Source organism: Brachycentrus maculatus, unplaced genomic scaffold, assembly GCF_059751285.1.
Source record: "Brachycentrus maculatus isolate JH-2025_06_01 unplaced genomic scaffold, ASM5975128v1 h1tg000188l, whole genome shotgun sequence".
Taxonomy (NCBI): Eukaryota; Metazoa; Arthropoda; class Insecta; order Trichoptera; family Brachycentridae; genus Brachycentrus; species Brachycentrus maculatus.
The window spans coordinates 1,517,927-1,535,000 of NW_028280939.1; the positions used below are offsets into that span (position 1 = coordinate 1,517,927).

Sequence of the window (17,074 nt, forward strand, 5' to 3'; positions counted from 1 at the left end):
GGGTAATATATTCAAAATAAAATACGGTTTTTGTTGGATTGAATTCTACATTTATTTATGTATATTTTAATACGTGACATATTTACAAAATGTCCTTATATACATACTAACAATAATTGCTATTATTATTATTACATTTTGTAAATATTTTTAATCAGTGTTTGATAATGTCCTAAGAAGACGAAACGCGTCACGTATTAAAATATACATAAATAAATGTAGAGTTCAATCCAACAAAAACCGTGTTTTATTTTGGTTATATTACCCAACAATTCAATATTGAATTCTACCAACTGTCTGCAGTTACAATAAATATTTTATTTTTTGTTGGTTGGTCACTTTTTTTTGTACGACAGCGATATTTCAAAAATATTTCTTTGAACGGTGGTAAAATAGAGGATTAATCAAATCTTTCAAACATTTTTTTGACAATTTTTAGTACTCGATTCGTTAACCCTTCAACATATTTATTTTACCATGATCTTGTTAACCATGTACCTACTAAATAAAAAATAAAATAACATCATACTTTTTTCATATGCATATATGTACCTACTATTTATTGCATCAACGTTTTATGATGTGACGCGATATTGTTATGATAAAAACTGGTGTTAAATTCACCTAAAAAGTGGGTAAAGCGAAAAATTTTTTTCGATTTAACATTGCATTTAATCCAAATAAAATATGAGAAAAATCAGAAACCGTATAATATATTAAAAACTACTGTTAAGTAAGTTGTATGATATATTTAAATGATTTTATTGCTTCACTAGAATTCACATATGGTTGAACTAACATGTGCAGTGTCATGAGAATAATGGTATATTTAGAAGTTCAATTTTTTTTAATAGTGTGGTTGTCAATCATGGGTAGAATGGTGAATGTTGCACGAGTGTAAATTGAGCACTAAACTAGCCTATGACAGGTTACAAGCTTTGTAAATACCCAGACTTTCATATTCTTCTTCATGTATTTTAAGATGCCAAAAATGTAGAAATAACTGTGAAAGTAGACAAAACCCAGATTTGTGAACCAATATTTAATCACAATCAAATGTCAAATGTCATAAGCTATTGTAGTTTGATTACTGATAGGTACGCAGCCTTGAGTATCCTAGCCATTATCGCTTCACTTATTTTTTTCTTATATAATACGAACTTTTCTTCCATAATTTCCTCTTTTACGTTAGTTTACACCGCATCCATTCAGTCTGGTGCCTTGTGCACCACTCAGATAGGAGTCAGATTATTTTTTTAATGTAGTACGACTCTAAAAAAAGGAGATCTATATTGATTTAAAATCACTTTTTTTCTGCCATCCAAGTTTTAAATTAGCATCTTCATTTACATATTTCAGCAGCTTTTTACTGAAAAATAATACGGTGAATATAAACTTTGCACTGAATCAATTGTCTCGTCTTGCCTGCTGAAGAAGTTAGCTCGAATGGCTCCCGGAAACTTCATATTTATCTTTCTGTCTTCTTTTTTGTTCGTCTGACCCAAAAGTTATTTTTTACCCGTATTTCCCGCCAACCTCAAAGTGTAAAGGTGAGCAGAAAAGGTTACGTACGTATATTTCCGGACTCCACCCCGAACCCCAGAGTAGCGGCGCTCATATTGGGTAACTAATAGGTCCAAGTTACTTTGTACAAATGTAATAGGCCTTATATTTTGTTTGCATATTGCTTATACGTTTTCTTATGAGTCTTGTAGATGATTTTGCAGTTTGCGATTATAGATTGATTGATTTGGAATTAGGCATCACTTATTTATAAAAACGAGATTACTTCTAGATATAATCTTGAATTTCTTCTTCTTACACTCATTTACACCAAAAGTGCATAGAACACTGCATCGAATTTATGCAATGTTAAGTTAATCGTTGTTATATGAAGGCAAGGTGATCAGTCTAACGCTTTAATTAATAGACAAACGAGGTATCACAACACTATGGGAAAGATATAATAATATTAAATAAAAATGATGCTCCTCATCCTGTAGGTGTGTCATCTTTTTCTTTTGATTCTATTCGTGCTCAACATTCTTATCTTATAGGGCACTTCATTTCTTAACCTGATGTGCTGTTAAGGGTTATTTTAAAATCTCGTATATATAAATAAATGTATATAGATGGACCCTTAAAGTTAAAAGATTGAACCCTTGGGAATACGAGAGGCGTCGGAAGAGGCAAAATTGTTTGAGTGAAGATAGTGGTGTGGCGTTATATGTTCCTTAGTTACAATGATTAAAGAAAACAGTTCGTTTTTTACCACTTGAGTTTTATTATAGACTACATGTTTCAGAAGTCAAATTTCCATCATTCAGGTCTGTATAATAACTAAAATATAAAATAAAAAATATTTTATATTTTAGTTATTATACAGACCTGAATGATGGAAGTTTAACTTCTGAAACATGTAGTCTATTATAAAACTCAAGTGGTAAAAAACGAAGTGTTTTTTTTAATCATTGTAACATGTCTTACCACAAAGTTAATGCCGAAACAATAAATAAAATGTTCCTTAGTTAGTTAGTTAAATAGGGTGTCAGTGATTCTAGCTTTTGGCTGGACCAAGATAATATATAATTGCGCACAAACATTTAGGATTATAGCAGATACCCATACCAACATTCCTATTGTGCTCACAAATTTTCCAGTTACTTACTACACCTAGCAAGTAAACAGTAGCAACATTAACAACTCATATTTTTCCTGTCACTTTTTAACGCTCGAGTTGATGCGACCCGTATATTGTTTTACGTCCGACAGCCAGTAATAAATGGTGTGTACGAAACGTGTGCTGGCTGCCATTATACTCGAAAAAGTTTTCCATAACTCGTTTTACACTATGAACAAAACACAATGTTTCGTTAAGGTGAGATTTAGTCGAAAATTTCACGTTTTAAGTGAACAAGCGACGTAAAAACATTTTTTTTTGAAAACTTTCAGATAGAGTTTGTGCCACTGGGTGACATTAAAGCGAAAGTTTTTATTATATTTTCATCATATAAACTAAATTTATAATTTTTTCTTTATTTATTGTGCATATATTAGGTTAAAATAGATTTGAAAAAAAACGTACAAAAAAGATCTCCCACTGACAAGACACACAAGGTGGCTTGGTGGGTGTATGAAAAAATATTTTAAATATGTTTATATTTTTTTTACGCAAATGTACACAGTTAATGTAAAAATATATAAGTATGTATAATTAAATAAAAGTTTTTTTATGAATCTGTTTTTTTTTTAAAGTCAAGCTGATTTATTTGTCAATAAGAGCTTATCATTATTCTAAATAAGCTTATTCAAGGCTAGGTATATTTTTTACAAATACACTTGAAAAAAGAAGAAAAAGACTGGAAAAAATGACATGATCAAGTATTTCGAATCCTTGTAAGTTGTCAGGTTAGAAGTCGGAATAATTGGCGGATATGTATGAGGAAACACATGATTGTGGAAGAGGCAAATATTATTTGCAAGAGCAGTTTCGTGTGGCGTTCTATTATCTCTGCTTATTCCTGCAGATAAATAGCGTGATAGTTGGTTGCTTAGTAAAGTGATTACTGTATGCACTTCATACCAAACTCCTTCTAGGCACTTCTGTTGGCCTCCAGCCCCCTTGCATTTTCATAAGTCCGATCCGCGTCCCGAAGTTTAGTTTAGAACTGACGATGGATTGTTAGCAGTGGATGTCGTGTGCGGCGAGAATATGATGCCTTATAAAAGAAGCAAGCTTGATGGCGACTCTCGGGAGGCATGCGGAGTATTGTATATAATAAATGGTCTAGTAAAGTGAATCGTCTTTTCTTGACAGTTGTCACCATGGGTTGCTGCGTCCTACACAGTTTTCATCTATCCTCACGAAGTCAAACCACTTTTCCTCTTTGCAGGCATCTATTCTCAAAGGTGAGTGAGTATACGGCTGCTCTGGGCCCTTGTAAGGTATCATGTCTCACAGTCGTAGAGTAAGAGCGATGCAGAAGGCATTTGGTCTTCACTGAGTACCAACGAAGTAAATAAACGAGTGAAGACCAAATGCCTTCTATATAATCCCTGCATTATGAAAGCAAAAATGATGTATTAGGAACGTTATGTTTTCGGTTATATTTTATGCATTTTATTTTTATATTTAAAAGTTCATTATATTTTGGAACCCTTGTAAATTGCATATAAGAAAATAGGAGCACTCCATATAAGAAAATGGGAGCATTTTGTGAAAAGAGTGAAGACCAATTCCGCCAATATGAAATAATGCCTGCATTATTTTATATTAGTGGAATTTGGAATGGTTAGCATGTTAAGCTACCGTGCTGGAGGTCCCGGGTTCGATTCCCGAGAGGGAGCGGAATAAATGTAAGTGAATTACACTCTTATATTTATTTAATTATACCCTGGACTGGTCCCGAAGCGTAGAAGTGATCACCTTGCCTTCATGAGGGTAACGATCAAGATAAAACCGCGTCAAAATGATGCAGTCTCCTATGCACCATTGGGTGCGTATAAGGGTAAGAAGAAGATATGGGGAAAAAATGGTAAGAAAGACAATTCATTCAGTATTAATAATTTTCATTTGTGAATATAGTCTAGAGACTAACAAAAAATATACATATAAATGTACTCGTCTTTTCTTGTATTTTTTTACTATCTACAATATATTTTTCCTAATCCAGACTACCTTCATCCCCAATTAGTCTTGATAATCGAGGTTCTACAGTATTTCGATTAAATGTGATCGCAAGTATGTACACTACGCATGATGTTGTGGTATACGTGAAGTAATAAAAAAAACAGATACTTGTGTACATAGGTTGGTTTTCTAATAAAGAACGAGTAAATACCCCGGGGTCGCAATTAAGATTTCCTGAAATCAATCGGCCTAAATCCTCAGGGATTACAGAATTATTCGACAGATTTGGCAGAGGTAGAAGTATTCCTTACAGCGAGAGAATTCAAAACAAATGGCTTTTTATTGATTTATTGTTTCTTATATTATTTATAGGTACGATGAACGAAATGTATTTTTTTGGTAGTTGGTATATTTGATTTGAATCGATTTATTTTCAATAATACTGTCTTTAAAAATATTGCCTTAGTGTTCCAATGAAATAAATAATTATATCTATTTTTTGACATCTTTTCAAAGATGAAGACGAATATGAAAGTCTGGGGATTTACGGGGCTGACGATCGTCATAGGCTGGTTTAAGTGATCACTTTACACACGTGTAACATTCACCAATTCTACCTATTATTGACAACCACACTACTCAAATTCTTGGAAGTTCTATATATATGAACCAATTTTGAAACATTGTTCTTGAATCACAAAAACTTCACTAGAGACATCTATTAGTGAGATGAAAAGAAAGGATTCCATATTCTTCTTCATCTTTGATGAGATGTCAAAAAATAATATGAAAAACTCCTATAATTGGAGATAATCCAGATTTGTGAACAAGTATTTGGACACACTCAAAATGTTTTAAATATATCGTAGTCGTACAGGAGAAAGTGACCAACTAACAAAATATAAAAAGTACAGCAGGGCCATTTAAGTCACATTTGTTTGGCAAGATAATAAACATCAATGCAGTTTGTCATTTTTAACAAGTCAATATATTAAACTTCCAAGTTTAAAATCGCTTTGAGATTTTTTCAGGGCAATATTAAGCTAGTAAGATATCAAATAGTCAATGATAACGTTTTTGTAAACAAATGCACTTGGTCACTTTCTCCTGTACGACTACGATATATGTAAATGTGCAAATCCATAATATATTGTATATTTTTTGTTGTTGGTTTTTTCAAAACCTCAAATTTTCTTTGCGTTTGAATACATACGCTTTTTTGACCGCAATGGTATTGCCATCTGTTGAATGTAACAGCATCATAACCACTTAATACTTAATATTTGTGATGGCAGTTGCGCGCTTCTTGACAGCTGATGTCATTTTATATGGTGCTTCTTAAATGTTTTTTGATTGCGTCGTTATTTCATAGATTTTTAATGTGAAATTTTCATAAGCCTTTTGAAATTAACCATATTCGAAATGTGAGCTTAATTAATAAAAAAACTTTTATGTATTAATTTTAAAATCAAACACAGATTTTTTGAGTCTACTTAGTTGTATTTTGTTAATAAAAACAAATAAAAAATTATATCGTTACAATTGTTTCGCCTTGTTTTGCACAATATAATATTGTCACAATATAATTTTTTATGTGTTTTTATTAATAAATACAACTCTGTAGACTCAAAAAATCTGTGTTTGATTTTAAAATTAATACATAAATTAAAATGGAGTTCTACAAATTAAACGCCAAATCAATAAATAATAAAAAAAACTGTTAGAAAAATAATCATTCAAAAAGCATATTGATGTTTTTTTATCTAGATACATAAATTTTTATGGTAGGTGTGTTGATTATTTACAAAAAAGACAATGTTATTACAATAAAGATTAATTTGAACAGGAATAATATCTAAATGTTCCAGGACTCGAATCATCTGCATGAATTTGTTAAAAACATATATGAATCTTCATCATTACTTTTATCAAAATAAAATAAATTTAGTCTAGTAATAATAAAAATGAAAACTTCACATGTAGTTACTAACTTAAAATTGAACTTTTGAGTTTGAAATTATACAGGTTGGCGCAAAATTAATCACACTATCGGAAGGTGATAAAATTATTGCGAATTTTTGGTGTCAAATGTCAATCTTATTTGACATTTGTCAGCAAGACAGCTGCAGTATACAAACACATTTAGGGTGGCGCAATATCAATCGTCCAATTTCGTTTTTAAAAAACCTTTTTATTAAATATATATAAAAAGTTTTTGAGTTATGAAAGTATTTATATGAACCTTTATATTTTTTTGTTAAGTGAAAAATGATATCCATCAAGTGACTGCCGCCGTGTTGATACACATTTCGCTTACTCCTTTCAAGAACGTCATAAATCAAAAATCGACATTTTTCAGTTATTCATGTTTTCGGAATGTCCAGAAAATGTACTATATTCCAGCAAAAGAGGCATATTTTTAACTTAATATTTACCCGCTCAAGACAGAAAGTGTTGTTTTTGCATTTTGAAGAAAATGTATTGTTTAATTATTTTTTTAAATATTCTATATATTTTTCAAATGGAAAAAAAACTTTCAGGTTTAACCTTAAAAGATCTTTTGCACAGTAAAAAGTTCAATAAGTTGCTTGATATTTATTTTTAATAAATTGTATTTTATTTTAAAACTTTAAAAACGTTCTCCTGAAAAATCAAGTTTTTCGATTTATGACGTTCTTGAAAGGAGTGAGCGATTTGTTCCCGTTTTATCAATCTGTATATAAACTGCAGTTCTCTAGTTCACAAATCTAAAAAAATAATTGTCGTACGGCGCCATTTGCAAAAATTATAACATGTGATTAATTTTGTGCCACCCTGTATTTCAATGCTTTTAAAAAATATTTTTTTGGGATTTGATATCTAATATACTCCAACTCCATATTTACTTTAATTTCCGATATCTACATTAGTAAGATAATTTATGTACATATTAATGAAATGATTTTTAATGAAAACCCTGTAAAAAGTATAATGTCAATTTATTGAATAGATTGATCGATTTACGCAGAAATAATGTTTTATGCAAATAGTAAAACATGGCTTGATACAAAGAAAGCCGCAATTTATTTCGTTTTTCAAAGAAATTACGAAGAAATCCAAGTCTTTTTTAAAAGCTCTCGAAGAAATAAGAACAAAAATGGGATTTAGATCAGAAATAATGATTCCGAATTCTCTAAATTGAAATAGTTTGTGGGAATTGACAGCTCAAAGATAGGAAAAGGGGGCAAGATTGGATTGCTACAATTGATTGATTCTGTCAGAGATGTCCAACTAAGCCGCCTCGTAAATCTCAAATATATATTATTTCCTGTGGAAACTCAAGTTTGTTTGCTGTTTGTTATTTCGTTTTCTTAACAGCCAAAGAAAATACACGCTTCGGCATTCCGAAAATCAACGGCCTTTCGATATCCGTGAGGAGAAAATATTAACACAAGATTCGATAAAAAAGGTAAGAGTCTTATTTTTACAATAAAGAGTAGGATTTTTTTATTAATTTTAATTAATTAGTTTATTCAGGAATCAAACAGCGAAAAATAAAATTACTAAAAACATATATTGTCCGCCTCCGTAGTGTAATGGTCAGCACGCTCGGCTACCGTTCTGGAGGTCCCGGGTTCGATTCCCGAGGGGGGTAAAATAAACAAAAGTGATTTTTTCACTGTCATATTTATTCAATATTACCCTGGACTGGTACCTGAAGCGCAGGGCTGATCACCTTTCCTTCATGTGTAAACGATCAAGATAATACTGCGTTTATATGACGCAGTGCCTTATGCACCATTAGGGTGCGGATAAGGGTTTTATTATTATTATGTATAAATGTGAAAAATCTTTTTATAACGTTCCCCGTATAAAAATGTGAATTGAGTGGAATCGTAAGTAACGTACAAGTTATCAATAATTATGTAAAAGAATGAAGATTTTTCAATATCTAAAATATGGGTATTGAATATACATTTATGCATAAGTATTGAAGAAAAATATTGAATTTATTAAATAAAACATTTTTATTCTTCAAAACTTTTTGTACGATGTTTTTTAAATTATCTTTTATATTTTATATACAAATGTTTTGGCGATGTCTTGAGATATAATTGAAAAAAGTTGAGAAAATTTAAACGGATGAAAAAAAAAACTAAATAAAAATTGTAAATTTATTTTTTTTTATTACTAAAACAAATGAAAAATTCTGTATGGATAAAATCCTGAGATGAAGATTGGCAACAAAATCAAGATTTACAAAACTTGATCTTGTCCGATCCATCATGACGTTTGGAATCGCAAATAGAGCGTACACTGTTGGTACAAAAAACGGGCTTAGAGTGTTGGAAATGAAGACTCAAAGAAGTATATCAGGCAAGAGTATTCGAGATAGAATAAGAAACGTCAGAATCGAGAAATATGCGAGATCGAAGATGTCGTTAGGTGGGGAAAACAACGAAGGTGACAACGGTATGCGCATGTGAGGAGAATGGAACCATCCAGACTCCCCAACATCGCACTGTATGGGCAACCTCATGGTAGACGACTCTCAGGCAGACCACCAAACAGATGGATCGATAGCTGGGAATCGACATCGCAGGAGGCTAATCCCTCTTAAAAACAGGCTACAAGGCCTACACAAAAAGAAGAAGAAGACTAACATAAATTCAAATAAAAGGGTGTTATTTGAATGTACCCAAGTAGGATGCGAAAGGTAGATGTAATAATTTGCATTTACTTATTTAAATGAAGTACCGAGTAGTGAATAATCACAGATTCTATTTTTAGAGGTATGTAAATATTTGTGTTCTTATTATACAAGAACACAAATATTTTCAAGTAATACTATTTATGTAGTCTCAAGCCTAGATAAGTATTTAATTATTCATTTGTAAGGGTTGAAAAACTAAAGGGAACATTTACACTTTTATAATTCTGTTCTTCACTATTAGATTTACATAATATTGTACATGAAGAATATTTGTTACTCAAGTATATAAAAATTGATTTTCGGACCCCTGGAAATAAATTAATCTGAGTCTTAAGTTCGTATTAAAGGTTTATATGTATGAAAAAAGCCCACGATGAAAGGACATTTAAAATGTACATAATAGAAAAATCACTACTTTTTTTAGTTAAGTTTTTAAAGATAGTATTAATTGAGTGAATCTAGGATGAAATATAAAAGTTAGGAAATTTTCGCACAGTGATGGAATATTGTGATGTAAGGGTTTTTATTATAAGTTTATTTTATTTTATGTAACTACACATATCATTATGAATAATAAATTCATTGATTTTTTACGCTTTCAAATAGTTTTTTTCTCTTTTAAAATAAACTAGCTTCCTTTGTGTTAAATTTTAATAAACCATGAGGAAAATTGTTTTTTTTTTCTTCTTCTAATATACAATACATCATAGTTATCAATATTAAAGCTTCCTATCCATAGAGTATCAAGTTCGAATAAACGATATTAAAAATGATTTTTGCCTCTTTTTAGTGTAAATTAGAAATCAATATTAAAGCTTTCTACCCACAGAGTGTTAAATTTTGAAAAACTACCATGAAATTAAATTACGTTTTTTTTATATCAAAAAGTCATCAATGTATAAGCTTTTGAGCCAAAGAGTGCTTAAAATTAATGAACCATGATGAAAAAATGATTTTTCAATGTATATCAGTTATAAATATTAAAGCTTTCTATCCACGAAATATATAATTCGAAAAAACTCATGACAGTGGCGTGCACAGATAATTAATTAGGGTAGACAGTAGAGGTAAATAGTAAGATAAGCTGGACTATTTAATAAGATAGGGCAGGTACTGCGTTTTTATATATCACGGGGGAAAGTTAGGATATGCACTGCTTTTCTGCCTATATGGAGGACACTCCCCTGACCTATCATAAATGTGAGTTTTTCTTATATTTATCCTCTTCTTCTTCATCTTCTTGCTCAATGCTGAGCGTCGTGGTCTTCTGGAATGTCAGGCACTTGGTGCACAAGTCCTCTCCATTCTTCCCGGTCCTGGGCCAACTTGATGGCTGCGTTTAGCGAGGATCCGGTTAATTCCTTTATTTGGTCTGTCCATCTTGTTGGAGGCCGTCCTCTTGCCCGCTTGCCTTCAACTCTACCTGTTACTACCAGTACAAGTTACCAATTAAGGTTTTTACAAGTTATATTTATACAAGTTACCAATTAAGGTTTCCTACCCACAGATTATTTTATTCTCATAAGCCATGATTAAAAATATTTTCTCTCTCAATATATACTAGTTATCAATATTAATGTTCTCTACCCAGACCGTGTTAAATTCTAATAAACTACGAGGAATTCCGAAGTAAAATATTTATCATCAAGAAAAAAAGTATTTTTTAAGTCTAGTAAATTTTCCAGCACTGTGCAAAGGTGGAGAATAATGCGGGTTCAACACAATCTGGAATTGAAAAAATCTCATTTAATTTCACGGAGTGTTTGGTGCCGTTCACGTCAATACAAAATGGCGGCGGCTCCCGCGTGACCTGTGGCGTGATGATCGCTCCGTTTTAGATGTATCAGGTGGAAAATAGTTGTCACATTGTGACTGAAAAAGTACCGTTGTGGGATGTAAGAGAATGAATGCATTCCGGGGTCTGGGGAAATGTGTATCTTAAAATACAAAATTACCTATTAAACATAAAAATAAAATAAATTATTATTTGTTTTCTTGGATGTAAAACGATAATAATTATAACACATTCATCGTTCAATTTATGTAACACCACTTAAAAACAATTCTTCATTACTACTGGTTTCGAAATAACCATTCCATTATTAGGTCAAATGTAGACTAAACTGAAATTTCTATTTTGACAATGCTTTTAAAATACAAAATAATGATTATTTTTATGTACAACATTTTGAGTGTGTCCAAATACTTGTTCACAAAATCTGGATTCGAATCTGGATCAAAAAAAATAAAATGTATTTAACTCCTGTAATTGGAGATAATCCAGATTTTGCGAACAAGTATTTGGACACACTCAAAATGTTGTAAATAAATTATCTGGTCAAATTATAAGCTTAATAATAAAAATTAAAATTGTATTTTCTGGCGTTTCTCATGTGTGTGATTATAATCCAGGATTCGGACCTCACATACTAATACAAGAGTTTCTGCTTAGTAAAAAGCTTCTTTACATCTCACCAATAGATGTCTCTAGTGAAGTTCTAGTGATTCAAGAACAAGGTTTCTAAATTGGTTCATATATATAGAACTTCCAAGAATTTGAGTAGTGTGGTTGTCAATAATGGGTAGAATTGGTGAATGTTACACGTGTGTAAAGTGATCACTTAAACCAGCCTATGACGGTCGTCAGCCCCGTAAATGCCCAGACTTCCATATTCTTCTTCATCTTTGATGAGATGTCAAAAAAAAATATATTTTTATGTATTATAAGTATTAGTACATATGTTAAGTTTTATAATATTTTACTGGTATCTATGTTTGAGACGAATCGTTTTTATTCGTTTTTACTTTACGAACTTGTTAACATTCTCCATTCTACCACATCCACATTTTACATTTTAAATTGAATTTTTTTGGCTGACGATGTTATCCCATGTTAAAAATTTGGGAACCAATCGAACATAGTGAAGATTCATTTAGAAATGGTTCACATCTATGTATGTATTTTTTTAGGAGTGTGGAAATTTTCAATTTTTGATAATTCCAAAAGAACATATTTAATGTTTCTTTAGATAAAAATTAAAACCGTTTTATAAACCCATTATATTACTGATTTCCACAAAAAAAACTAAATACATAAAATAAATACAAAGGTATTTGTTTGTGGATATAAGCTAGAATAAAAGTTAACTTCATTTCAACAAAATAAAGAATGTACCTACTTATTTGTGTTTGTATGTGAATATGAATATATGTTTATACTAATACTGGAGATGGTTACAATATGTTAATGATAATGATAATGAAGATGACAAAAATAATGAGATCTTACCTCCCAAATGATCTGTTAAATCTCCTCCTTTGCATCTAAAGAGTGACTCTCTCTTATGGTTAATTTCTAGATTTCCTGATTTTATTGGATGCGTGTCCTTCTCGGCATCGGAGAGTCTAGAAGTAAACAAACAACAATTAAAATTGATTTATTATTATTTATTTATCAGTCACTGGACTTTTTACCTTACGAATGACATTTCAATCCACCAGCAAGGAAATTAAACTACCAGCATTGCATATATACAAGTTTAAAAATTACTACAATATGGATGTACATTAATGAGCAGAATGTTGAATGTTTCATAATAAAGTGATCACTTTAGCCAGCCGAATGCCAGGTCAGAAGCTCTGGGATCCTCAAACTTCCATCTTTCTTTATTTATTCTTTCACCTTAACTGACTTAGGCTGACTTAAGTGATCACTTTATATACAAGTATAACGTTCATGCTTCTGCATTATTACAATTCTATATTGCATTCACTTTTGAAAGTTGTTTGATTACGCTATTTTAACATTCCCTTCGTATGAGTGTGTCACATAGTAGAAATTATGAAAGATATCAAATTTTTACAGATGATGCTGTCATGAGTTGAGAATAAGTAGTGCACATATATATTTCTAATTCGACATTTGGGAGATTTATTCCGAATTACTTGACATATATATTTTTAAACACAGATTATTTATTCAGAATCTGACACTGGATTTTCCCCCCTACGTTTGTTAAGTCAAAACAATTATTATACGTATAGCAACTGAGAAGAAAAATCTCCTTAAAATGTTATCATCTGGAACGTTCAGACTTCCGTATATAAAACACGTAAAAAAACTGAGACACTTGTAATACATATCGAGATATTTTTCAATAAGATCGTGAAATAAAATCAAAATAAAAATAAACAATCTTACTTCAATACAATAAACAATTATTATCAAAAAAGCTTGAAATGTTTTTGAAGGTTCTCCTTAAAATGTTATCATCTGGAACGTTCAGACTTCCGTATATAAAATACGTAAAACAAATTGAGTCACTTGTAATACATGTCGAAATATTTTAAAATAAGATCCTGAAATAAAATAAAAATGAAAATGTTTTCTTAAAAATAATGCTTCAATACAATAAACAATTATTATCGAAAAAGCTTGAAATGTTTTTGAAGGTTGTTATTTTAATATATACTATTTATCCACCCCCACAGTACCCATCTCACGACCGGTCTTGTATTGATACAATAATGCGAACAATAATGCGAACTAGAATGTGCCTCACGTAATATCGATACAGATACTCTGAGATAATCCATAAGGTAGTTTTTTGTTGTTATCTCATACAACATTACAGGGTTGTACGGTGAAGTTTATCTGACAAAAAACTAAACCAACCTAAAAGATTTGTCTCGAACTAAATTTAAACTATTTATTATGTAAGTAAAATTTAATGTTTAATTTAAAAAAAAATAATTTAATTTTTGTCCGCCTCCATAGTGTAATGGTCAGCATGCTCGCCTACCGTTCTGAAGTTCCCGGGTTCGATTTCCAGGGGGGTTTAATAAATGTAAGTGATTTTTTCACTCTAATATTTATTCAATATTAAACTGGACTGGTACCTGAAGTGGAGGGCTGATCACCTTTCCTTCATGTGTTATCGATCGAGATAACACTGCGTTTATATGAAGCAGTGCCCTATGCACCATTGGGGTGCGGTAAGGGATTTATTATTTTATTATTAAAATTTGATGTGTTATTTACAAATTTTGTGAGCAAAACAATGAGTTGAAAAAAAATATTTGAAGTATATGCAGCAATTTGTAGAAGCCATGAGTGAGGAAAGAACGGTTAAACAAATTAATAAGGCAAATGTGGTTGGAAAAAGAAGCAGAGGAAGATCGAGGAAAACTTGGCAATATCAGGTTTGTCGAATTCTTGAAAGCGGCCGGGTCAAGAGTCGAAATAATCAGCGGGTATGTGTGAGGAGATGCATGAATATGGAAGAGGCGAAGGATGTTTGCAAAGGCAGGGTGGTATGGCATTCTATTCTCTGGCTACCTCTGCGGTGAAGCGGCGTTATGGTTAGCTTAGTACAAGCTTAAATTTTGTGAATGATGTTGTAATTCCAGTGGTGGGATTCAGCAGGTTCGCACCGGTTCTGGCGAACCGGTGCGTAATTGGTGCGTAATTTTTTTTGAGTTTGCCGAACCGGTCCTTAACTCTTTGTTGTCACATAATATTCCGATTGAGATCACGTATCGGAGCACGCTCGGTTTACTTGGTCCGCCACGTTTTGATCAAATTTGAACCTCACAAAGAGAAATAAAATATATTAAAGATGAAAAAAAAAATCAGCTAAGTTGTTGCACTTAGTAAAAAGAATATCGTGAAAGATATACGCTTTAGCATTTGGAGTATTCTCAGTTGTTATGTGAATGTTCTGTTTACGCGCAGAATAGAAAACAAATAAAATAATAAATGTAAAAACTATTTTTTATAAGGGGGGGGTTGTACCTAAAGGGCGAACCGGTTCTTGAAAATTTTTGAATCCTATCACTGAGTAATTTTATATTCTTTCGTCGTAAAATTTAACTCAAAAATAATTCAAGAAATCGATGATATTACTGAAAACTATTTGAATCGCAATTTATCAGGACCATGACTTTATTACCTGTTAAATTGTTGTTTGTTTAATCAACATGAAAGAATCGCCTTTCTTTTGGATTATATTTAAAATCTTGAGAGGGGTAATAACTGTAATAACATCTGTAATTCTGTGCTTATTCATTGTACGATTTCTTTGTCTGAAAATTGGGTCTTTTGGTGATTGCGGTCCTGCCTGAATGTAAAGAAAGCACTGCGATAGCGTACGAAAAACTGATTATGAAACTCAATTTCTTTAAAAAAATAAACCATTTTTGACGCAGACGTCGTAAAGATGATTTGGTCGATTAAGAAAAAAAAACTAGATGTCGTTGGGATAGTCGAATAAACCTCAACAATTACCAAGACATGGCTCCTAGTTTCTACGCAAAATACCACAATTGCTTTTTACAGGACCCAAATTAAAAATATCACGGTAGGTTTTTTAAGTGAATCCTGCACGCCACTGCGCAATAATACCCTTGAGTGAAAGCAACAATACAATCTGGAATCTAGTGGAACCTTGAGACGAATAAACAGAGATTTTGTGAGATGAAGAAATCACATTTTACGAAATGGCGTTCCTACCTGCTGTCGGTTATTTTCCAAATTGAATAACTACGAGTGGGTGTATTGTTCTTGTACACACACCCCCACACACCCCCACACACACACACACACACATATAAATATATATATAAATATATATATATATATAAATATATATATATATATATATATATATATATATATATATATATATATATATATATATATATATATATATATATATATATATATATATATATATATATATATATATATATATATATATATATATATATATATATATATATATATATATATATATATATATATATATATATATATATATATATATATATATATATATATATGTATATATATATATATATATATATATATATATATATATATATATATATATATATATATATATATATATATATATATATATATATATATATATATATATATATATATATATATATATATATATATATATATATATATATATATTATATATATATATATATATATATATATATATATGTATATATATATATATATATATATATATATATATATATATATATATATATATACATATATATATATATATATATATATATATATATATATATATATATATATATATATATATATATATATATATATATATATATATATATATATATATATATATATATATATTATATATATATATATATATATATATATATATATATATATATATATATATATATATATATATATAATATATATATATATATATATATATATATATTATATATATATATATATATATATATATATATATATATATATATATATATATATATATATATATATATATATATATATATATATATATGTATATATATATATATATATATATATATATATATATATATATATATATATATATATATATATATATATATATATATATATATATATATATATATATATATATATATATATATATATATATATATATATATATATATATATATATATGTATATATATATATATATATATATATATATATATATATATATTTATATATATATATATATATATATATATATATATATATATATATATATATATATATATATAAATATATATATATATATATATATATATATATATATATATATATATATATATAAATATATATATATATATATATATATATATATATATATATATATATATATATATATATAAATAAAAATACACACAATAATTGGAACAGTGTAA

At 29.5% G+C, this 17,074-nt stretch overlaps 1 protein-coding gene across 1 annotated transcript in view; it reads right to left on the reverse strand.

Annotated features, from left to right (window-relative positions):
• The window catches only part of LOC148307853 (cell adhesion molecule Dscam2-like), a 196,539-nt gene that overhangs the window by 97,903 nt on the left and 81,562 nt on the right, over nt 1–17,074 (reverse strand). Inside the window, exon 5 of the mRNA XM_088262768.1 lies at nt 12,613–12,728. Within this exon, the coding sequence (XP_088118894.1) occupies nt 12,613–12,728 (116 nt within the window). The remainder of the gene's footprint in view (nt 1–12,612; nt 12,729–17,074) is intronic.